The sequence below is a fragment of the Salvelinus fontinalis genome, chromosome 21 (assembly GCF_029448725.1).
Source record: "Salvelinus fontinalis isolate EN_2023a chromosome 21, ASM2944872v1, whole genome shotgun sequence".
Classification (NCBI taxonomy): Eukaryota; Metazoa; Chordata; class Actinopteri; order Salmoniformes; family Salmonidae; genus Salvelinus; species Salvelinus fontinalis.
Window position 1 is genome coordinate 26,488,332 of NC_074685.1, and position 24,462 is coordinate 26,512,793.

A 24,462-nucleotide genomic window follows, 5' to 3' on the forward strand; every position below is an offset into this window, starting at 1 on the left:
TGAAATGCATTCCAGGTGACTACCTCATGAATCTGGTTGAGAGAATGCCAACAGTGTACAAAGCTTTCATCAAGGTAAAGGGTGGATACTTTGAAGAATCTCAAATATAATATATTTTAATTTGTTTTAACACTTTTTTGGTTACTACATGATTCCATGTGTCATTTCATAGTTTTGATGTCTTCACTATTATTCTACAATGTAGAAAATAGTAAAAAAGAAAAGAAAACCCCTGGAATAAGTAGGCGTGTCCAAACTTTTGACTGGTACTAATATACACTGCTCAAAAAAATAAAGGGAAAACTAAAATAACACATCCTAGATCTGAATGAATTAAATATTCTTATTAAATACTTTTTTCTTTACATAGTTGAATGTGCTGACAACAAAATCACACAAAAATTATCAATGGAAATCAAATTGATCAACCCATGGAGGTCTGGATTTGGAGTCACACTCAAAATTAAAGTGGAAAACCACACTACAGGTTGATCCAACTGTGATGTAATGTCCTTAAAACAAGTCAAAATGAGGCTCAGTAGTGTGTGTGGCCTCCACGTGCCTGTATGACCTCCCTACAACGCCTGGGCATGCTCCTAATGAGGTGGCGGATGGTCTCCTGAGGGATCTCCTCCCAGACCTGGACTAAAGCATCCGCCAACTCCTGGACAGTCTGTGGTGCAACGTGGCGTTGGTGGATGGAGCGAGACATGATGTCCAAGATGTGCTCAATTGGATTCAGGTCTGGGGAACGGGCGGGCCAGTCCATAGCATCAATGCCTTCCTCTTGCAGGAACTGCTGACACACTCCAGCCACATGAGGTCTAGCATTGTCTTGCATTAGGAGGAACCCAGGGCCAACCGCACCAGCATATGGTCTCACAAGGGGTCTGAGGATCTCATCTCGGTACCTAATGGCAGTCAGGCTACCTCTGGCGAGCACATGGAGGGCTGTGCGGCCCCCCAAAGAAATGCCACCCCACACCATGACTGACCTACCGCCAAACCGGTCATGCTGGAGGAAGTTGCAGGCAGCAGAATGTTCTCCACGGCGTCTCCAGACTCTGTCAAATGTGCTCAGTGTGAACATGCTTACATCTGTGAAGAGCACAGGGCGCCAGTGGCGAATTTGCCAATCTTGGTGTTCTCTGGCAAATGCCAAACGTCCTGCACGGTGTTGGGCTGTAAGCACAACCCCCACCTGTGGACGCACAACCCCCACCTGTGGACGTCGGGCCCTCATACCACCCTCATGGAGTCTGTTTCTGACCGTTTGAGCAGACACATGCACATTTGTGGCCTGCTGGAGGTCATTTTGCAGGGCTCTGGCAGTGCTCCTCCTGCTCCTCCTTGCACAAAGGCGGAGGTAGCGGTCCTGCTGCTGGGTTGTTGCCCTCCTACGGCCTCCTCCACGTCTCCTGATGTACTGGCCTGTCTCCTGGTAGCGCCTCCATGCTCTGGACACTACACTGACAGACACAGCAAACCTTTTTGCCACAGCTCGCATTGATGTGCCATCCTGGATGAGCTGCACTACCTGAGCCACTTGTGTGGGTTGTAGACTCCGTCTCATGCTACCACTAGAGTGAAAGCACCGCCAGCATTCAAAAGTGACCAAAACATCAGCCAGGAAGCATAGGAACTGAGAAGTGGTCTGTGGTCACCACCTGCAGAACCACTCCTTTATTGGGGGTGTCTTGCTAATTGCCTATAATTTCCACCTGTTGTCTATTCCATTTGCACAACAGCATGTGAAATGTATTGTCAATCAGTGTTGCTTCCTAAGTGGACAGTTTGATTTCACAGAAGTGTGATTGACTTGGAGTTACATTGTGTTGTTTAAGTGTTCCCTTTATTTTTTTGAGCAGTATATATATATATATATATATATATATATATATATATATATATATATATATATAAAAATAATTCGTAAAGTATTCTGATTTCCCCTTTTCCACAGTTTATTACCTTACAGACTTACGCTAAAATTGATGAAATAATGTTTTCCTCCTCAATCTATACACAATACCCGATAATGACAAAGTGAAAACAGGTTATAAGAAATGTTTGCAAATGTATTTAAAATAAAAAACAAAAATACCTCATTTACATAAGTATTCAGACCCTTTGCTATGAGACTCGAAATTGAGCTCAGATACATCCTGTTTCCATTGATCATCCTTGAGATCCCCATCCAACCTGACAGAGCTTGAGAGGATCTGCAGAGAATGGGAGAAACTCCCCAAATACAGGTGTGCCATGGTTGTAGCGTCATACCCAGGAAGACGAGGCTGTAATCGCTGTCTAATGTGCATCAACAAAGTACTGAGTAAAGGGTCTGATTACTTAAGTGATACGTTTTTTATTTTCAATAAAATTAGCAAAAATTTCAGAAAGTCTGTTTTTGCTTTTTCATTATGGGGTATTTTGTGTAGATTGATGAGGGGGTTAAAAACAATTTAATACATTTTAGAATAAGGCTGTAACGTAACAAAATGTGGAAAAAGTGAAGGTGAACTGTGCTGTTTCACAAAAGTTCTGAACCTACATACATTTTAAGGACACAGTATATTTTACATTAGTTATCTTGTTTTTAGTCCCACCTTTCAGCTCCACTCAACCCCTCCCATCTATCTCTGAACACCATCCAGTGTTGATTTCTATTTGCCATATATTTATCAACTGTGCTGTTTCACAAAAGTTTATTTGTTTGCTCCAAGTAAATGAATCTTTCTATTCTCATAGTTTCTACAGATTGTAAATTAAAGATAATACTTGTAAGAAAAAATATTTATTATATTATTGATCGATTGAATATGACTTTTCAAATCACCCAGCAGTGCTATTTGCAGAGTTAGCTCCAGGTAAATGTTGCAATTCTTCATCTATTCCTGAACATGCAATCAAAAACAAGCTCCATATGGACAGTACCAAAACAAATGATCTAATGATTCTGTCTCTTCGTAGAAAAATCTGCAGAGCTGGGATGGTTGCATCCCCATATATAACATTCTATTGTTTGCAATAATTTTGTATAATAATTTAAAATATATCAGTTCATAAACCACGTGCCATGGAATCGGTACATCACAAATCTCACAATTTTGCAATCTTTATTGAGCATAATAAGTTGCATGGACTCACTCTGTGTGCAATAATAGTGGTTAACATGATTTATGAAGGACTACCTCATCTCTGTACCCCACACATACAGATAATTGTAAGGTCCCTCAGTCAAGCAGTGAATTTCAAAACAGAGTCCACCACAGATTAAAAACCCGTGAATATCCCTTTGAGCATGGTGAAATAATTAATTACACTTCGGATGGTGCATCAATAGACCCAGTCACTACAAAAGATACAGGTGTCCTTCCTAACTCAGTTGTCAGAGAGGAAGGAAACCACTCAGGGATTTCACCATGAGGCCAATGGTGACTTTAAAACAGAGTTTATTGGCTGTGATATCAGAAAACTTAGGCTGGATCAACAACATTGTAGTTACTCCACAATAATAAGCTAAATGACAGAGAGAAAAGAAGCCGGCACAGAACAACAATATTCCAAAACATGCATCCTGTTTGCAATAAGGCACTAAAGTAAAACTGCTAAAAATGTGGCAAAGACATGAACTTCATGTCCTGAAAACCAAGTGTTATGTTTGTGGCAAATCCAACAACATCACTGAGTACTACTCTTCATATTTTCAAGCATGATGGTGGCTGCATCATGTTATGGGTATGCTTGTCATCGGCAAGGACTATGCCGTTTATGATAAAAATAAATGGAATAGAGCAAAGCACAGGCAAAATCCAGGAGGAAAACCTGGTTCAGGCTACTTTCAAAACAGACACTGGGCGACAAATGCACCTTTCAGCAGGATAATAAACCTACAACACAAAGCCAAATATACACCGGAGTTGCTTACCAAGACGACATTGAATGTTCCTGAGTGGCCTAGTTACAGTTTTTTATTTTATTTTATTTATTTTTTTATTATTTTTTCAATCGTCTTGAAAATCTATGGCAAGACTTGAAAATGGCTGTCTAGCAATAAACAACAACCAACTTGACAAAGTTTGAAGAATTTTAAGAATGTGAAATATTCTACAATCCATGTGTGGAAAGCATCATAATACAACATTTTCTTCCACTGACATTCAAGTATTTTGTGTAGATTGTTAACACAAAAAAAGAGAAATCCATTTTACTCACACCTTGTAACAACAAAATGTGGAAAAAGTAAAGGGGTGTGAATACTTGTGTTGCCACCCTAGGGTCATGCACTACTCAAAGCAAATGTAGAACTTATATTATTCAAAAACATAAAATACCGTCAACTTGAAAAACATTGTGATCTGATATTTTGGCCACATCACCCAGCCCTATATGTATTTGCTGTTGATTATTCAATGTTAAGTCTTTTATACACTAGAAAAGCCGGGCCTCTAGCCATCACATTCTGAGCCAATTCCCAGTTGTTTCAGCGTCAACATTCTAATAAATCCTTTGGTTGTGTTTATGAAGGTCACAGAATACGAAAAAAATTAAGAATATAATAGGATTTATTAGTTTGTTACTGTAGGCTATGTAAAAATAAAAAGATGTTAAACTACACAACTCAAGTGTTAATCCATTCTTTTGTTTTGGCAGGTCTTAAACATTATGAACCTAACATGCTGACCATACACATGTTATTCAATTGTTGCATCCAAACTGCTCACGAGCGTCTGCCTAGCCAGGCGCTAAGATAGAACTTGGTTCTACTAGTGACGCGCTGCAAATCCTGCCTCTCCCATCTCCTCATTGGTTTTAAGGAGCATATACCCACATGGGTGATTGAAAGATGAAATGAGGTTCACACTCCAGTACAGTTGGTGGTGGTAATGCACCTTAAAATTGGTTGCTAACCACCACAAAGTCCAAAGAAGAAGACTGAAGGAGGAGAGATTACTAGAAACTAACTCGGGTTACCCTTTTATCTGTCGATTAATTGTCAGAGGACCTTTTGCATTTCAGGTGAAATAACAACCCAATGTTTATATCCCAGGACAAATTAGCTAGCAACAGCAAGCTAGCTAGCTAAATTGCCACGAATGTTTAATGCTTTTTGACATCATTAATATAGTTGGTTCAGAGGTCTTTTTCCTATTTCAACCTGCGGTCCTGATGGCGTCAGGTGTGGATGGACAATCAACATACGTACGCGCCTGGTGTAGTCAGCATGTAGGAAAATAACAGAATACCATATTTCAAGTTTTATTATGTTACAAGTCTGCGCTTCCTTGCCTATATGCAGCCGTGAGTGCTCAGGTGTTGAACACATGGAACCGCAGTCATCTTTGGAAAAAGTTACATTTTGAAATAGAGCCCGTTTGCTAAATGTTTTGAGTTGTTTGGCCAAAGCAGTTATTTTATAAACCTTATAATATGCTCTTTCTGATAGGTAATATAAATCAAAATGTCTGACCTGCATGAACCTAGGATTAGAAAAAGTTATTATTTTGGTAAGCTCCATTCCCTCTATCAATTTCACACGCTGCTCTGTTCCCCCAGTGTCTTCATTCACAATTGAAAATATTGTCACCCATCAGACTATTGTCAATTGAAACTTGTCTTTAGGCTACATATGAGTGAAATTAGTTTCAATATAGTTTAGGTGTAGTTTTGATCGGCCATTATCAGATGGGCAGCCAACTGTCGGGTGAAGGAAGGGGTAATGACACGTCCTCCTAAAACTGGTTATAACAAACTGATAATGATGAAGGAAAAATGTATACAGTAGAGTATTACAATATTATTTTGAACAATATCATAGTCTATGACTTTCCAGTACTGATTGTAAAAAAATATTTTTAAAATTAAAATGTACACGGCAGTTAACGTTAGCTAGCGCTAGTCGGCTGTACCTGTGCCAAAACGCCGGTATTTCTCCTTCTCTAGCTTTATATCTTTTTTTTTTTTTTTTTAAATGCTGAGACATGTTTAACTTCTCTAGGGTAGGGGGCAGCATTTTCACGTTTGGATGAAATGCATACCCAAATTCAACTGCCAGTTACTCATTCCCAGGAGATAAGATATGCATATTATTAGTAGATCTGGATAGGAAACACTCTGAAGTTTCTAAAACTGTTTGAATCATGTCTGTGAGTATAACAGAACTTATTTAGCAGGCGAAACCTCGAGGACAAACCATTCAGATTTTTTTTTTTTTTGAGGTCACTGTCGTTTCAATGAGTTTTCATTGGGAAATCAGATTTTAAAGCGAATTGCTTGCAGTTCCTATGGCTTCCACTAGATGTCAACAGTCTTGAGAAATAGGTTGAGGTTATTCCTTTGTGTTATGAAAAAATACGCCCATCTTGAAGTCGAGGCACTCCAGGTGTCCTGGACATGCGCTTCAATCAAACAGAAGGCATGCTACATATCGTTTTAATCCTGTATTGAACACATATCATCCCGTCTTCAATTTTATCAATTATTAACGTTAAAAAATACCCAGAGTTGTATAACAAAAGTAGTTTGACATTTTTTGGCAAAGTTTACAGGTAACCTTTGAGATAATTTGTCGTCACGTTTGACGTTGGAACCGGTGTTTTTCTGGATCAAACACACCATCTAAAATGGACATTCTGGATATTAATCGACGGAATTAATCGAACAAAAAGGACCATTTGTGATGTTTATGGGACATATTGGAGTGCCAACAACAGAAGCTCGTCAAAGGTAAGGAATGAATTATATTTTTATTTCTGCGTTTTATGTCGCGCCTGCAGGGTTGAAATGTTTTCTCTCTTTTGTTTACTATGGTGCTATGCTCAGATAATAGCATCGTATGCTTTCGCTGAAAAGCCTATTTGAATTCTGACATGTTGGCTGGATTCACAACCAGTGTAGCTTTAATTTGTTATCTTTCTTGTGTGATTTAATGAAAGTTTGATTTTATAGTAATCTTCATAGTAATTAATTTTAATTTGGCGCTCTGCATTTTCTCAGGCTTTTTGCCAAGTGATACAGTAGCTTCTTGCCTAAACTCAGATATTTGGATATAAATATGAACTTTACCGAACAAAAAATACATGTATTGTGTAACATGAAGTCCTATGAGTGTCATCTGATGAAGATCATCAAAGGTTAGTGATTCATTTTATCTCTATTTCTGCTTTTTGTTACTGCTCTCTTTAGCTGAAAAAATGGCTGTCTTTCTCTGTAACTTGGCTCATACCTGACATAATCGTTTGGTGTGCTTTCGTCGTAAAACATTTTTGAAATCGGACACTTTGGCTGGATTTACAACAAGTGTAGCTTTAAAATGGTGTAAAATACTTGTATGTTTGAGGAATAAAAATTATGGTATTTCTGTTGTTTTGAATTTGGCGCCCTGCAGTTTCACTGGCTGTTGACGAGGTGGGACACTAACGTCCCACATACCCTAGAGAGGTTAACACATTGCCATGACTGATCAAAACGTATTTTCTCATGGCTCCTTGTCCCTCTGCAGCAGACATGCTAAGCAATATGTTTGGAACATCGAATCTCAATAACGCAGCAGTATCAAAACAAAATACATATACAATCGTGACAATTGTAATAAATATCGCATTGGTAGATAAGCATCGTGATAACAGGGGTTAAAGCAACAACAAAAAACGGCATAACTGAAACTTAAGTCGATCTCAGATCGATTGTCTGGAGCCAAGTTAACCTCCCCTTTCATGTATAATTTTTTATTTTACATGAAATGCTCATGCTCATAGGGAAAGAGGATCATTTTGTACATGTATTAAACTGCGAGTTTGACCAATTCCATCCATTTCCATATTGGAAATAAAACAAACAATCACGTTTTTACAGTAACAGTATTTTTGCCTATATATATTTTATGTAAAATGAGCTGGGGTTATATTTGCATTAAGGCCAACCTTTTATAGAGAATCTAGATTTTTTCAATAAGTACCATTTTTTATTACAACCTATTTTTTATAAAAAAATTTACTCAGAGAACTTGAGGGCCAAATAAAATAGCCCGCTGGCTGAATTTGGCTCATGGGCCACCAATTGACAACCCCTGACCACCTTCACCCCTTTTCTCAATCCAAGTCCATCTACATTTATTTTTAACAGTTTTATCAAAATAACAGTTATGTCTGCACTGGCTTATACCATCAAGGCCTCCATTGCACCACATAGGGCTAAGGTTCCATCAACAGGCTACATCCAAATAGCAATACATCCAAATAAATTGTAAACTGAAATTACAGCCACAGAAATAATTTCAGTTTGTGACAAAACAAGCAATTCATAGTGTACAGAATTATTGTACCATCTAAAATCACTGTAAAATATATTTTCAATAACAAAAAAATATTGTATTTTCAGTTGTTTGAAGCTGGTGGATGAAACAAAGTAAAACACTCAAGCGCAAGTGGTATCCACTAGATTCCACAGCCACCAAGTCTCCACGTGTTGCGGGGAAATGGGATGCAGGGAAGGGGGAGAGTCGGACAGGGTCATAGTGCCTCCTGACCCCTCCTGTCTCAGCCTCCAGTATTTATGCTGCAATAGTTTGTGTCGGTGGGCTAAGGTCAGTCTGTTATATGTGGAGTATTTCTCCCGTCTTATCCGGTGTCCTGTGTGAATTTAAGTGTGCGCCCTCTAATTCTCTCTCTCCCTCCCCTCCCGGAGGACCTCAGCCCTGGGATCATGCCTCAGGACTAACTGGCCTGCTGTCCCCAGTCCACCTGGTCATGCTGCTGCTCCAGTTTCAACTGTTCTGTCTGTGGCTATGGAACCCTGACCTGTTCACTGGATGTGCTACCTTGTCCCAGACCTGCTGTTGTGGACTCTCTCTACCGCACCTGCTGTCTCTAATTCTCAATGATCGGCTATGAAAAGCCAACTGACATTTACTCCTGAGGTGCTGACCTGTTGCACCCTCTACAACCACTGTGATTATTATTATCGGACCCTGCTGGTCCTCTATGAAAATCTTCTGTTATAATCTCCACCCAGCACAGCCAGAAGAAGACTGGCCACCCCTCAGAGCCTGGTTCCTCTACGTTTCTTCCTAGGTTCCTGCCTTTCTAGGGAGTTTTTCCTAGCCACCGTGCTTCTACATCTGCATTGCTTGCTGTTTGGGGTTTTAGGCTGGGTATCTGTATAGCACTTTGTGACATCAGCTGATGTAAGAAGGGCTTTATAAATACATTGATTGATTGTTTGTTTGTTTATATTCAGCTTAAGTGTTGTTGCAATTCACCTAGCTTCCACATGGGTGAGACATTCTACATGTAGCACCTTAAACTGAATTGACTATTTAATAACATTACATGGCAAAAATAGTAGCACTGGAAAGTTACATCTTGAGTGATAAAGTAAATCCTTTGAATTACTTTACCCGCAGCTACACACTGCAGTTTGAGTGGACCGCTGCAGTGGTGCACATTATAGACTGTTAACTCCATCTAAACAGCGGAGTGTCAGCAACAATAATGCATGTCTTTTCAGTGCACACACCGTAACAGAGAAAATAAAATACTTGAGAATAAATGTACTTGGGAATAATTTCTTAGCCTAATACAGAAGCATGTCTGTTCTATGTCATCTTCAAACCAGCCCCCTTATTCTATATTTCTGAGAATAACCTCCCCATCCTGCCTCTTACCGAGCTGACGTCCCAGATCTTTAGAGTCTTGTCGTCAGATGCTGAAACCAGGAGGTTGGAGTCTGAGGACCAGGCGACATCTGAGATCCCCTGCAGATGACAAGTGAAAGGTCAACTTGGTTTGTGCCACACTAGTGGCATATCCATTAAAAAATATATATATATAATGGAAGCTTGAACTCACAAGTTTGTGTCCCGATATTGTTTTCTCAAACTTTCCATCGTAAGCTCCCCAAATTTTTATCAGTTTGTCAGCAGCTGTAAAACATATTTCAAGACAGGTTACGTGAGCATGTTCTACTGAAATGTAGTGTTATCATTAGGGATGGGCATTTGAAATATTTTCACTATTAGAAGAATGTTTTTTTGGGGGGGGATATCCCGATAGCCAAAATACATGTTTTTTGTGAAACGTTCTTAAAAACCTGGGCACTTGCTGCACAACTAGGGAAAGACACCAGGCATTGCCCTTCCCCCACCCTGCTGCAGTAGCAAACAGAGCAGCACTATGTGAGACAGGAGGGAGAGAGAAAGTAGCCATATTTGCACTAGTCAGACAGTATGACATGCTATGGCAGCAAGAATATTATCTGGTTAGTGATGGAATAACCGTTACATACCGCACCTTCAGAAAGTATTCCCACCCCTTGACTTTTTCCACATTTTGTTGTGTTAAAATGGATTTCCTTGGGGTTTTTTGTCAAGGGGTGTGACTACTTTCTGAAGGAACTGTACATGCAAGCACCAATGTCCATCAAATCACACACTCACAAATCATACATGCACTGTGCTCTATATATACCCCTCTTTCTTCCTTGTATTTGGTGAGAAAGCAAACATCAAAAGGATACAGGCAACAGGTATGACAACATTGAGTGTATATATTGAACAAAAATATAAAAACACAGGTACACCTTGTGCTGGGGACATCAAAAGGCCACTAAAATGTGTAGTTTATCTTGATTAGATAAATATTCAACCCAGAGTCAATGCATGTTAGAATCACCTTTTGCAGTGATTACAGCTGTGACCTTTTCCTGAGTAAGTCTGAGAGCTTTGCACACCTGGAGTGTACAATATTTGAAGAACATTATTATTTTCACAATTCTTCAAGCTTTGTCAAGTTGGTTGTTGATCATTGCTAAACACCATTTTAAGTCTTGCCATAAATTTGAAACCAATTTGTTTTTTTTTAGGTTATTGTCCTGCTGAAAGGTGAATTTGTCACCCAGTATGTTGGAAAGCAGACTGAACCAGGTTTTCCTCTAGGATTTTTCCTGTGCTTAGCTCTAATCCGTTACCATTTATCCTAAACTCACTAGTCTTTGCCATTGACAAGCATACCCATAACATGATGCAGCCACCACCATGCTTGAAAATATGAAGAGTGGTACTCAATGATGTGTTGTGTTTGCCCCAAACATAACACGTTATATGCAGGTCATAAAGTTAACTTCTTTGCCACACTATTTTGAAGTGCCTTATTGCAAACAGGATGCATGTTTTGGAATATTTTTATTCTGTACAGGCTTCTTTCTTGTCACTGTCAATTAGGTTATTTTTGGGGAGTAACTACAATGTCGTTGATCCATCCATAGTTCTCTCCTATCACTGCAATTAAACTCTGTAACAGTCTTAAAATAACCATTGGCCTCAGTGAAATCCCTAAGCGGTTTCCTTCCTCTCCGGCAACTAAGTTAGGAAGAAGGACGCCTGTATCTTTGTAGTGACTGAGCGTATTGATACACCATCTAAAGTGTAATTAATAATTTCACCATGCTCAAAGGGATATTCAATGTTTACTTTTTTTTACCCATCTACCAATAGGTGCCCTTCTTTGCGAGGCATTGGAATACCTCCTTGGTCTGTGGTTGAATCTTAGTTTGACATACAATTATCTGCATAGTCGTGCAGTGTATGTGTGGGGTAGAGATGAGGTAGTCATTCAAAAACCTTGTTAAACACTATTATTGCACACAGAGTGAGTCCATGCAACTTATTATGTGACTTGTTAAGAACATTTTTACTCCTGACCTTATTTAGGCTTGCCATAACAAAGGCGTTGAATACTTATTGACACAAGACATTTCAGCTTTTACATTTTTTATAAAATTTGTAAACATTTCTAAAAACATAATTCCACTTTGACATTATGGGGTATTGTGTGTAGGCGAGTGACAAATATCAATGCAATAAAAAAAAATTCAGGCTGTAACAACAAAATGTGAAGGGGTGTGAATAGTTTCTGAAGGCACTGTATCGAGATATCATTTTGGCCGATATTTTATAGACTCCAAGTGTCGATTTGCATTTGAAAAGGTAGCGATGCTGGCGCTAGTCGCCCGCACCTGCGCCAAAATGATGGTATTTTTTTGTTCTCCATCTTTTTAAATAGTTAGAGCCAACATGTTTCCAGCAATTTCCATGAATGATCAAAACTCATTTTCTCATGCTCTCTCGTCTCTCTGCAGCAGACATATAGTGAACATCAAATCGCAATACATTGAATCGTGAGAACTACAATACATATCGGCATCCAAATATTGTAATTAAATCATATCGTCCCTGGCAATTCCCAGCCCTACATCTGGTAGTGCCTGTTTTGACTGCCTCAAATGTAAAGCTAGCTATGCTAACCAGCTAAGTTAGCCAACTAGCAAGACTAACTGAGGCGGTTTTGCTGCGCTCTCCATCCTTGTCTACAACAACTCCATCAAGTTTAACAACAGCCAACCTGTTGGTTGCTCGTTGTAGTCTACTGCTTCTCATTAAGGTAACGTAATTCTGTAGTTTTAATTCCATTTTGCACAGATTCGAAATATCCCACTTCACTTGCTAGGCTACATATGGAGCCTCTGACTGTAGTGTCAATTTGATCGCCTGACAACTTGGCTACAAGTGTGAAACGTGTGCAGGCTACACGTGTCGTTTTTATGCAGTGCCCGTCAAACAAAAATGTGAAAGTTTGTTTTATTAAATGAATGTCAAATATCATGATAGGCTATATACTTGTATGGAGCAAAGACAAAGCCTTTTCATTGTTAAAAGGCCTATAATTATTATTATTTTTAAATTAATACTCTCGTAAGTAATGGAATACCAAAGTCCGTTTGGATATTCGATTAGAGATTCTCTCGTACTTTTGTATACTTTTTAGCCCGTAGTTCTTTAAGTATTGCTCACGAGCCAAAAGCGGTCCCCAAAATTGCATACTAAATCACATATCTGCAGATATGTGCACCACGTCATTGTTCGCTCTCTGGAACTTTAATTGCTAGGGGGGCGGCCCACGTGGGGGAAAATGGCGCAGTACATCTTCCATAAAAACTGTCACTTTCAAACTAGGGATTTCATGGCTAATTTAGTTAAGACAGTAAGTCTGCTCATAGATTACACATGTACAGTATGAACTACACATCCAGACCAAAGCAGGAGGTTTAAAGTCGCCAAAGTTCCGGAGCATGTCTAACTGTGCCTTTCTCTAGTTATCATGCAAGAGTGATCAGATCATTTACATTGAAAGAACGTTGCATTTAATTAAATGTTATACATTTTATTCTACAACAACTTGTGCATGCAATGTTACAAGCCTAATAATAGCAGTTTTCGGTAAACCTACTGTTCTAAGCCCACCTAAAGCACTCATCATACAAACTTACATGAACTGGCGAGCCACTCTCCACTGGGACTGAACTTGACAGACGAAACTGCTTTTGTGTGGCCGGCTAAGGTGAATTTCAGGGTGTAGTTGGGCTTGACTGGTGCCGACTAAATAGGGGAAGTAGACAATTGGAACAGGAAAGCAGTTCAGTTGATATCTGTAGAAGCATTTAGGGCAATTTTCCTTTAAAAAATATATATTTTCAGACACAATGTAAATAGCAGAGACACAGGACAATCTGGCTACATGGTATCTTTAAGTATCAAGTGACAGGGGTTTCATCAACGCAGGCCCCAGCGAACCAATGAGGTAGTAGCCTATCCGTACAAATCCATAGGAAAAAACATTTGAATGGTAATAAGGCTAGCCATTGTCTTCCGTCAGATGGCGTCATTCTAACGTGACATGCAGTTACCAGGAGCCATACCTGCAGACAGCTGTCACGCTATCTGGCGACAATGAGGGCAAGCATGAACCCATACCTTACTCTGGCTGGCAGATGCAGATGACGTTTTAGTGGCCTCAGTTTCTGGTTTCTTCTCCTCTGTTGCCATGGTGATAGTGATGGAGCCGAGGGGGAGGGGGATTGGTTTGTGAAAGCACGTGGGACAACAAGCCTGCAAAAGAAGAGAGCAGAGCAGAAAGGAATGTTCATTATGCCAAGATGTAGCCGACTAAACTAAATTCCATGGTGAAGGAAGTTTCTGATGAACTCCAACTCAGTTGAGAAGAAACCAGGCTTTGTGGAACTCAGCTCTGACTACGTCAATTCTCCCAAGGTCAATACTTCAACAAAAACTTCTTATTAAGCTTCAACAAAAAGTTCTTACGCTTACCTAATACCCATGTTTGTCCTCTGTGGGTGTGCCCTTGTTTGCTGAAATCAATACTTATTAATAAAACCTTAACCAATTAACCAGACTGTTTCCTAGTTGAGATTCAATTAACACATGTGCATTTGTGCTGAGTTGCCATCTTAGAGGAACAGCAATGAGCAAACAGTTGGTGGTTGTATTTGATAAACGTTTAATGAAAAAGTATGGATTTCAGCAAAGACAGGCATGCAACTACAGAGGACAGTTTTTATTTTTTTTATGTATTGACCTTGGGCAAATCTATGTCGGAGAAGAATTCAACAAAGCCTGGTCTCTGCTAAACTTCGTTGGTGGAGTTAATCTGAAATTCACCATGGGTCGTCACTAGTTGCCACAGCCAAAGTCAGAAGACCCACCTACTCGATCAGATGAGGGAGTGTGATGATGCATATTACGTTTTTTTTTAGAAAAAGACTACTTTTCAGCCTCCCGGGTGGCGCAGTGCTAGCTGTGCCACCAGAGATTCTGGGTTCGAGCCCAGGCTCTGTCGCAGCCGGCCGCGACCGGGAGGTCAATGGGGCGACGCACAATTGGCCCAGCGTCGTCTGGGTTAGGGAGGGTTTGGCTGGCAGGGATATCCTTGTCACATCACGCACTAGCGACTCCTGTGGCGGGCCGGGAGCAGTGCACGCTGACCAGGTCGCTAGGTGTACGAAGTTTCCTTCGACACATTGGTGCGGCTGGCTTCCGGGTTGGATGTGCATTGTGTCAAGAAGCAGTGCGGCTAGGTTGGGTTGTGTTTCGGAGGACGCATGGCTCTCGACCATCGCCTCCCCCGAGTCCGTACGGAAGTTGCAGCGACCAATTGGATACCACAAAATTGGGGGGGGGGGTAAAATAAAACACAAATTTTAAAAATAGCCTAATTTTCGAATTGGCATCTATCAAGTTTAAGCTTGAGGACCAATTAATTAAATACATTCGGGAACAAGAATTAGCAACTTCACTAAAATTCATAACATTGAGAAATGACAAACTTCGTCATTTATTTTTTAGATAACTAGTAGCTAACTTTTGCTACTCATCTACAATGAGCTAGCTAGCATAAGGGATTCCATTCCAAGCACAGGGGTTATTCTATATATTTTTTTTTTACCTTCATTTAACTAGGCAAGTCAGTTCAGAACAAATTCTTATTTTCAATGACAGCCTAGAAACAGTGGGTTAACTGCCTTGTTCAGGGGTAGAATGACAGATTTATACCTTGTCAGCTCGGGGATTCGAACTTGCTACCCTGCCGCTCCATTTGATAGAGCAATGTCGTTAGTTTCCCTACAAGCCTATCATTCCAATAGTAATATATCATATTCATGATCATTGGCAGGAAAAAAACTCAGATGGGAGAGTAAAAGTCTCCCATTCAATGGTGTTCTGTTTCAAGTTGTGGGCACAAAGAAGTATGAATAGTGCCACCAGGGGAAAGACAGACAAAAGCCAAAAAGAAAAATGCTACTGAAACGAACAATAAGGTAGTTAATTCAAAGACGGAGCACTTTTTACAACATTAAATACATTTTAATAATGTTGAAGTACTAACTAACAATGGAATGTTCTTTAATAAAACTGAAGAACGTGGTACTTTAAAACGGGTGTCCTAACTGTGTTCAACTAAAGATCACATATTGCAAGAGTATGTAATGATGAGTACCAATTCATAATTAATGTGTATATCAAACTGTATTCCTACCACCTAATACTGTGCATAAAAGTATAAGAATAAATGTACAGTTGAAGTCGGAAGTTTACATACACCTTAGCCAAATACATTTAAACTCAGTTTTTCACAATTCCTGACATTTAATCCAAGTGAAAATTCCCCTTCACAGGTCAGTTAGGAACACCACTTTATTTTAAGAATGTGAAATGTCAGAATAATAGTGGAGAGAATGATGTATTTCAGCTTTTAATTCTATCATCACATTCCCAGTGGGTCAGAAGTTTACATACACTCAATTAGTATTTCGGTCAACTTGGGTCAAACGTTTCGGGTAGCCTTCCAAAAGCTTCCCACAATAAGTTGGGTGAATTTTGGCCCATTCCTCCTGACAGAGCTGGTGTAACTGAGTCAGGTTTGTTGGACTCCTTGCTCGCACACGCTTTTTCAGTTCTGCCCACAAATGTTCTATAGGATTGAGGTCAGGGCTTTGTGATGGCCACTCCAATACCTTGACTTTGCTGTCCTTAAGCCATGTAGCCACAACTTTGGAAGTATGCTTGGGGTCATTGTCCATTTGGAAGACCCATTAGTGACCAAGCTTTAACTTCCTGACTGATGTCTTGAGATGTTGCTTCAATATATCCACATAATTTTCCTTCCTCGTGATGCCATCTATTTTGTGAAGTGCACCAGTCACTCCTGCAGCAAAGCACCCCCACAACATGATGCTGCCGCCCCAGTGCTTCACGGTTGGGATGGTGTTCTTCGGCTTTCAAGCCTCCCCCTTCTCCTCCAAACATAATGATGGTCATCATGGCCAAACAGTTCTATTTTGTTTCATCAGACCAGAGGGCATTTCTCCATGTGCATTTGTTTTTAAAACGGCATGAAGACAAACAAATTGATACATGATTTTATGATCTTTGTACCCATGTGCAGTTGCAAACCGTAGTCTGGCATTTTTATGGCGGTTTTGGAGCAGTTGCTTCTTCCTTGCTGAGCGGACTTTCAGGTTATGTCGATATAGGACTCATTTTACTGTGGATATAGATACTTTTGCACATGTTTCCTCCAGCCTCTTCACAAGATCCTTTGCTGTTGTTCTGGGATTGATTTGCACTTTTCGCACAAAAGTACGTTCTTCTTCCTTCCTGAGCGGTATGACGGCTGTGTGGTCCCATGTTGTTTATACTTGAATCCTATTGTTTGTACAGATGAACGTGGTAAAATGACTTGTGTCATGCACAAAGAAGATGTACTAACGGACTTGCCAAAACTATAGTTTGTTAACCGTAAATAGGTTTTCTCCAATGTCTGCATTTGTTTTTAAAACGGCATGAAGACAAACAAATTGATACATGATTTTGGAGATTATTTTCGTAATCCACGAGTAAAACGTACAGTTTCACATTTTATTTATAAAATTGGCATATTTTTGACAGATTAAGAAACTTCAACCCTTTTACCTTATTGATTAAACTTAAAATAGACTTGCAGTACACCTTTGCACTTACATGGCACTTTTTTCTAGACACGCAAAGCTTTTTACCTGCTATTTATTTTATTCCCCCCCACCCCCTTTCTTCAGAGGACAAATGCAACTTTGTTTTACATTTCAGTTTAAAACAAAAAAATTGTTACATGTACAACTGAAGTCAGAAGTTTACATACACTTAGGTTGGAGTCATTAAAACTCATTTTTCAACCACTCCACAAATGTCTTGTTATTAAGACAATTAACTATGAGTAAGGGCAAACATCATAAGCAGAGTTAGAATAAGACATCTGATTACCACTTCGCATTTAAAAAGGTTGGTTTTATTATAGCTAACAAATAACCAAATCATTGATGATCACTAGATAAAAGAAATCCATTGGAGTTTCTCAAAATGCATACTACCGTGCCCCGAGCACACAAATTGGAACACAGAGGGCACTTCTCCAATGCATACTCTGTTTGCATGCTTCAAAATATGTACATCGATACAAGCTCCAACAGAAAGTATAAAAAGAAATGACGCAACCACGTAAAAATGACACAATCTATTGAAATCAATGGCAGCCATTATTTGCGCAGATCAAGAGAAAATACACTTCCGACTTCAGAATGAAATATTGCCTATTCACATCTCATATGTTGCCTGACTAAAACATTTTATCTTGATATGTTAACAAATACAATACCAGTCAAAAGTTAGGACACACCTACTCATTCCAGGGTTTTTCTTTATTTTCACTATTTTCTACATCAACTGGTCAACTCTGATTTACCACCCAAAGATATCCCTGCACAACGTGTATTTGCGCCCCTACTGGATGGAAACTACAAGTGTAATGGCTGTGCTCAATGCAATGGCACTTATAAATGTAGATCCTTCAAAACACCCCCAAACAGAGAAACAGATCCCAATCAAAGGTGTTATCACGTGCTCCACTAAGGCAGTTATTTATCTTATAACTTGTCCTTGTGGTAAAAATTGTGGGTAAAACAAAGCGCAAATTAAAAGTACGAATCTCGGAGCATCGTAGCACCATTAGATGCAAAAACTTGACTTACCCAGTTACAGACCACTTTTTGGAAGAAAACCACCGTCTCTACGTTATATTGACATCGAACATGTCACCCTCCCTAGGAGAGAAGGTGACCTCGACAATTTATTTTTAAAATGAGAGGCTGCTTGGATCTTTAATTTAAAAGACCCTAGCTCCCTTCGGTCTCAATGTAGACTTAGATCTGAAGCCATTCGTGTGATTATTGTGATTTTGCTATTGTAAATGTTTGTAGACTTATGTAGCCAAATTGTATCTATGATCGTACGCTATCCATTTATGTTTTTTGTATGCTATTTTATATATGAGAATTAACCAATGATATCAGGCCACACCCGGCCATGATTACAGACACCTGTGTGTCTTTTGACACTATATAAATTAGGCATCCCGCAGAGTTTGTCATTATACCCTGATGAAGTCAGCTTGTCTGTCGAAAAATAAACAAATACATTTTTTTGCATCTGAGCTCCTAGTGTGCGGCTCTCCTTTATTTTTTAAAGAATAATAGTGAAGACGTCAAAACTATGAAATAACACATATGGAATCACGTACTAACCAAAACAGTGTTAAACAAATCAAAATATATTTGAGATTCTTCAAAGTAGCCACCCTTTGCCTTGATGACAGCTTTGCACAATCTTGGCGTTCTCTCAACCAGCTTCACCTGGAATGCTTTCCCAACAGTCTTGAAGGAGTTCCCACATATGCTGAGCACTTGTTGGCTGCTTTTCCTTCACTCTGCAGTCCAACTCATCCCAAACCATCTCAATTGGGTTGAGGTTGGGTGATTGTGGAGGCCAGGTCATCTGATGCAGCACTCATCACTCTCCTTGGTCAAATAGCCCATACACAGCCTGGAGGTGTGTTGGGTCATTGTTCTGTTGAAAAAGTGCCAGAGGACCGGACAACATGCCCTCCGATTTGACACACTGAACTCTGTCTGCAAAGTAGTTGGTGAACCAGGCAAGGCAGTCATTAGAAAAACCGAGGCTACTGAGTCTGCCGATAAGAATATGGTGATTGACAGAGTCGAAAGCCTTGGCCAGGTCGATGAAGACGGCTGCACAGTAATGTCTTTTATCGATGGCGGTTATGACATCGTTTAGTACCTTGAGCGTGGCTGAGGTGCACCCGTGACCGTCTCGGAAACCGGATTGCACAGCGGAGAAGGTACGGTGGGATTCGAGATGGTCAGTGATCTGTTTGTTGACTTGGCTTTCGAAGACCTTAGATAGGCAGGGCAGGATGGATATAGGTCTGTAACAGTTTGGGTCCAGGGTGTCTCCCCATTTGAAGAGGGGGATGACCGCGGCAGCTTTCCAATCCTTGGGGATCTCAGATGATACGAAGGAGAGGTTGAACAGGCTGGTAATAGGGGGTGCGACAATGGCGGCGGACAGTTTCAGAAATAGGGGGTCCAGATTGTCAAGCCCAGCTGATTTGTATGGATCCAGGTTTTCCAGCTCTTTCAGAACATCTGCTATCTGGATATGGGTAAAGGAGAAGCTGGGGAGGCTTGGGCGAGTAGCAGCGGGGGGGGGGGGCGGGGCTGTTGGCCAAGGTTGGAGTCGCCAGGAGGAAGGCATGGCCAGCCATTGAGAAATGTTTGTTGAAGTTTTCGATTATCACGGACTTATCAGTGGTGACCGTGTTACCTAGCCTCAGTGAAGTGGGCAGCTGGGAGGAGGTGCTCTTGTTTTCCATGGACTTTACAGTATCCCAGAACTTTTTGGAGTTAGAGCTACAGGATGCAAATTTCTGCTTGAAAAAGCTGGCCTTTGCTTTCCTGACTGACTGCGTGTATTGGTTCCTGACTTCCCTGAACAGTTGCATATCGCGGGGGCTCTTCGATGCTATTGCAGTTCGCCACAGGATGTTTTTGTGCTGGTCGAGGGCAGTCAGGTCTGGAGTGAACCAAGGGCTATATCTGTTCTTGGTTCTGCATTTTTTGAACGGAGCATGCTTGTCTAATATGGTGAGGAAGTAACTTTTAAAGAATGACCAGGCATCCTCAACTGACGGGATGAGGTCAATATCCTTCCAGGGTACCCGGGCCAGGTCGATTAGAAAGGCCTGCTCGCAGAAGTGTTTTAGGGAGCGTTTGACAGTGATGAGGGGTGGTCGTTTGGCCGCGGACCCGTGGCGGATACAGGCAATGAGGCAGTGATCGCTGAGATCTTGATTGAAGACAGCAGAGGTGTATTTGGAGGGCAAGTTGGTCAGGATAATGTCTATTAGGGTGCCCATGTTTACGGATTTAGGGTTGTACCTGGTGGGTTCCTTGATGATTTGAGTGAGATTGAGGGCATCAAGCTTAGATTGTAGGACTGCCGGGGTGTTAAGCATATCCCAGTTTAGGTCACCTAACAGAACAAACTCTGAAGCTAGATGGGGAGCGATCAATTCACAGATGGTGTCCAGGGCACAGCTGGGAGCTGAGGGGGGTCGGTAGCAGGCGGCAACAGTGAGAGACTTATTTCTGGAGAGATTCATTTTTAAAATTAGAAGTTCGAACTGTTTGGGCATAGACCTGGAAAGTATGACAACTTTGCAGGCTATCTCTGCAGTAGATTGCAACTCCTCCCCCTTTGGCAGTTCTATCTTGACGGAAAGTGTTATAGTTGGGTATGGAAATCTCAGAATTTTTGGTGGCCTTCCTAAGCCAGGATTCGGAAACGGCAAGGACATCAGGGTTGGCAGAGTGTGCTAAAGCGGTGAGTAAGGCAAACTTAGGGAGGATGCTTCTGATGTTGACATGCATAAGGCCAAGGCTTTTTCGATCACAGAAGTCAACAAATGAGGGTGACTGGGGACATGCAGGGCCTGGGTTTACCTCCACATCACCCGAGGAACAGAGGAGTAGTAGGATGAGGGTGCGGCTAAAGGCTATCAAAACTGGTCGCCTAGAGCGTTGGGGACAAGGAATAAAAGGAGCAGATTTATGGGCGTGGTAGAATAGATTCTGGGCATAATGTGCAGACCAGGGTATGGTGGGGCACGGGTACAGCGGAGGTAAGCCCAGGCACTGGGTGATGATAAGAGAGGTTGTATCTCTGGACATGCTGGTCTCAATGGGTGAGGTCACCGCATGTGTGGGGGGTGGGACAAAGGAGGTATCAGAGGTACGGAGAGTGGAACTATGGGGTCCATTGCAAACCAAAACAATGATAACTAGCCTGAACAACAGTATGCAAGGCATATTGATATTTGAGAGAGACATACAATAAGGCATAAAGTGATTGCAGGTCTTGATTGGGAGAGCTAGCTAAAACAACAGGTGAGATAACAGCAGCTAGTCAGCTAACAGCAACAGCAGGTAAAAATGGCGACGACCAGGCAGACAGGGTCGGATTAACTACACACAGATCCTGAGTTAAAGCACAGAGCCGACAGATAAAACACAAATAAACGGAATGGAGTACCGTGAATTAATGGACAGTCAAGCAGGCATCAGCTATGTAGCCGGGTGATCATAGTGTCCAGGGAGCAGCCGTAGATGGAGCAGTGAGGCCTCCACTAAGCTAGCCCGCGGCGTTTAAAGTTAGTAGCCCGGGGGGGTGGTCTGCTCAGACGGAGGGGGTCTGCTCAGACGGAGGCCGGTTGAGGGCACAGCGGATGGGGTATTTGTCTGCAGACCAGACGTGGTCGTGTCGACAGAGAATCCAAGCCGGATGGCGGTGGCGAAAGAGAGGTTGTGAGTTGTAGAATTGTGTTTGCTAACTGGTGCTAGCTTCGTGATTCAGACAGCTAGTCATGGGTAGCAAGCTAGCAGAAGATGGAGGTCTGTTTTTAGCCACGCCGTGCAATTCCGTCGGTAAGATTAGTGGGGTTCCGTGTGGTAGAGGGGACCAATCCAATTGTCAAAATAGTTATAGTGGCCTAAGGAGATTGTTCGATAGACCTGTTCAGATAGCAGCCGATATGCTCAGGACAGCTAACGATTAGCGGGCCGCAGTTAGTATATGGACGTTCAGGTTACGTTGCGATGGAGGGGCCAGTTGAAATACTCCCTCGGGCAGATAACGTCGGTATCCCAGTCGTGAAGGCCCGGTGGGGCTCCGCATCGGCAGTAAAACGGGTCCGGATAGGTGATTGTAGCCCAGGAGTGGCTGATGGAACTCTTCAGCTGGCTAGCTCCGGGATAATTGGTGTTTGCTTCGGAATTGATGTTAGCCGATAGTCACTCGGATAGCAGCTAGTTAGCTGCAAGATCCAGGTGTAAAAGAGCTTGAGGTAAAAATCCGGGGATATAGAGAGAAAATTGTTCTGGTATGCTCTGGTCTGAGTCGCGTTGTACAAAACTGGCAATAGTTTTCCGAGCTAAAGGATAGCTGATGAGCGCTAGCTGTGGTTAGCTGAACTACTAACGTTAGCTTGTGAGCTGGCTAACTTCTGGTTAGCTTCTGTTGTAGATTTCGGATACGAGGTGAATAATACTTTTGAGGAAGAAAAAAAAACAGATCCGCACCACATTTGGTGAGGTGGGTTGCAGGAGAGTGTTTTGAAGTTGAGTTTTTAAGAAGAAAAGAATATATATATAAAAAGATATGCGAAGAAAAATATATAAAATATATATACACGGGACAAGACGAGGACAAAGGACATGTGACTGCTACGCCATCTTGGATTCGAAGATCAAAGCGTACATGTACATAATAAGTCAACAGGGCTAACTGGCTAACTACTAGTACTGTTAGCTAGCCAGATAGCCATAAAGAATTGTTTGCTAGCTACCCAAGAATTGACATCCATCTTACATAATATTAGTATTTGGTCATTTTTGCCTGTTAAACTATCTGGTTAGCTACATTATTACGATTCACATATAGCTAGTTGATAATTATGAATGAAAATCGTTGCTTTGTGTATATATATATATCTATCTCGTCTATTGTTGTCATTGTCCTGGCTGTAAGAAGGTCCAGTGACGCGTGAGGTAATACAGCAGGGGGAGTGCGATTGTTTCTCAAATGTATTGTTTTATGCATTCTCCACACTCTCATCCTCACAAGAACATACTCAAGAAAACGTGGTCGAATAATAAACTCGGAGCATGAGAACAAAGATAGAATAATAAGACAGATATTTCACTGGATGGTATAAATGTGAAGCATTGAACTAAGTTTTGTAGACTTTTTTATCGCGTTTCCACTCACTACCAAATATGGTATATGGAAAAGGGTATGGAAGATGGATTTGGGTGATATTCTGCCAATCTTCTCATGAATGAAATATTTGATCTCAATACAGTTTTCTGTTTCCAAAACTAGACTATGTTATGAACAGAGTGGACTGCGTTTTGTAGACTATTTTTTTTTTTTTTTTTATCGCGTTGTTTAGAAAGTGCAAAAAGGCAAAACGGGGTTATTGCACACGCGCACTTCACATAGTAGGCGTTCCCTAACGCAAATATGCAAATTATACTAGGACACGCCAACAGGATCTCGCTAGCTCGTGCTTGGCTCTGCCCACCTCATTACTTGGTCCGCCCACTATAACTAATTTGTTCCCATTGGAAACGACAGGCTGTGGCATCTTTTGGTTTAGTTATAAAGATATTTGAGCATGTGGCGCACGGTAGCATGCATATTGAGAAACACCCCATGGTCCTCGTCTGCATACACTCCCTCATCTGATTGGTCGTTTCCCACGAACCGTAAACCGGCATACGCATCGTCACACTCCAGCTGATTGGTCGAGTAGGCGGGCATTCTGACTGTTGTAACTAGTGACGACAATGGAGTTGAGTTAGCTTTTCGATGACGATATTGTCAGGGGAAATGTAAGGATAAGAAATTGTATAGATACAACGCAAGACGATACCATTTAGTTTGTAGATGAATATAACAATATTGGATATGATTTTGAACTCTAGGTATAATTTTGTTAGTAACGTAGCGACTGGTAAATTACCCCCACACTGGTTTCCTACCCAGTAATGGATGGCACAGCTAAGTAACGTTAGCTAGGTAGAGCCGAGTAGTTAAGTAATAATGACGTGCGTTTGTCTGGAGAAAGAGAGGAGATACTATGTTACCTGGCTGGCCAGCTA

The 24,462-nt window shown here is 41.1% G+C and overlaps 1 protein-coding gene across 2 annotated transcripts in view; it reads right to left on the reverse strand.

Annotated features, from left to right (window-relative positions):
• Window positions 1-24,462, reverse strand: part of LOC129818519 (WD repeat-containing protein 5-like) — a 39,801-nt gene that overhangs the window by 14,789 nt on the left and 550 nt on the right. Inside the window, exons 1-5 of one of the 2 annotated variants that reach the window (XM_055874510.1) lie at window positions 21,833-23,035; window positions 13,808-13,942; window positions 13,324-13,432; window positions 9,849-9,922; window positions 9,665-9,754 (exon numbers count right to left, since the gene is read on the reverse strand). In XM_055874510.1, the coding sequence (XP_055730485.1) occupies window positions 9,665-9,754; window positions 9,849-9,922; window positions 13,324-13,432; window positions 13,808-13,879 (345 nt within the window). In that variant the 5' untranslated portion in view covers window positions 13,880-13,942; window positions 21,833-23,035. Of the gene's footprint in view, window positions 1-9,664; window positions 9,755-9,848; window positions 9,923-13,323; window positions 13,433-13,807; window positions 13,943-21,832; window positions 23,036-24,462 lie in introns of those variants that run through there. The other variant, XM_055874509.1, reaches the window with a different exon arrangement.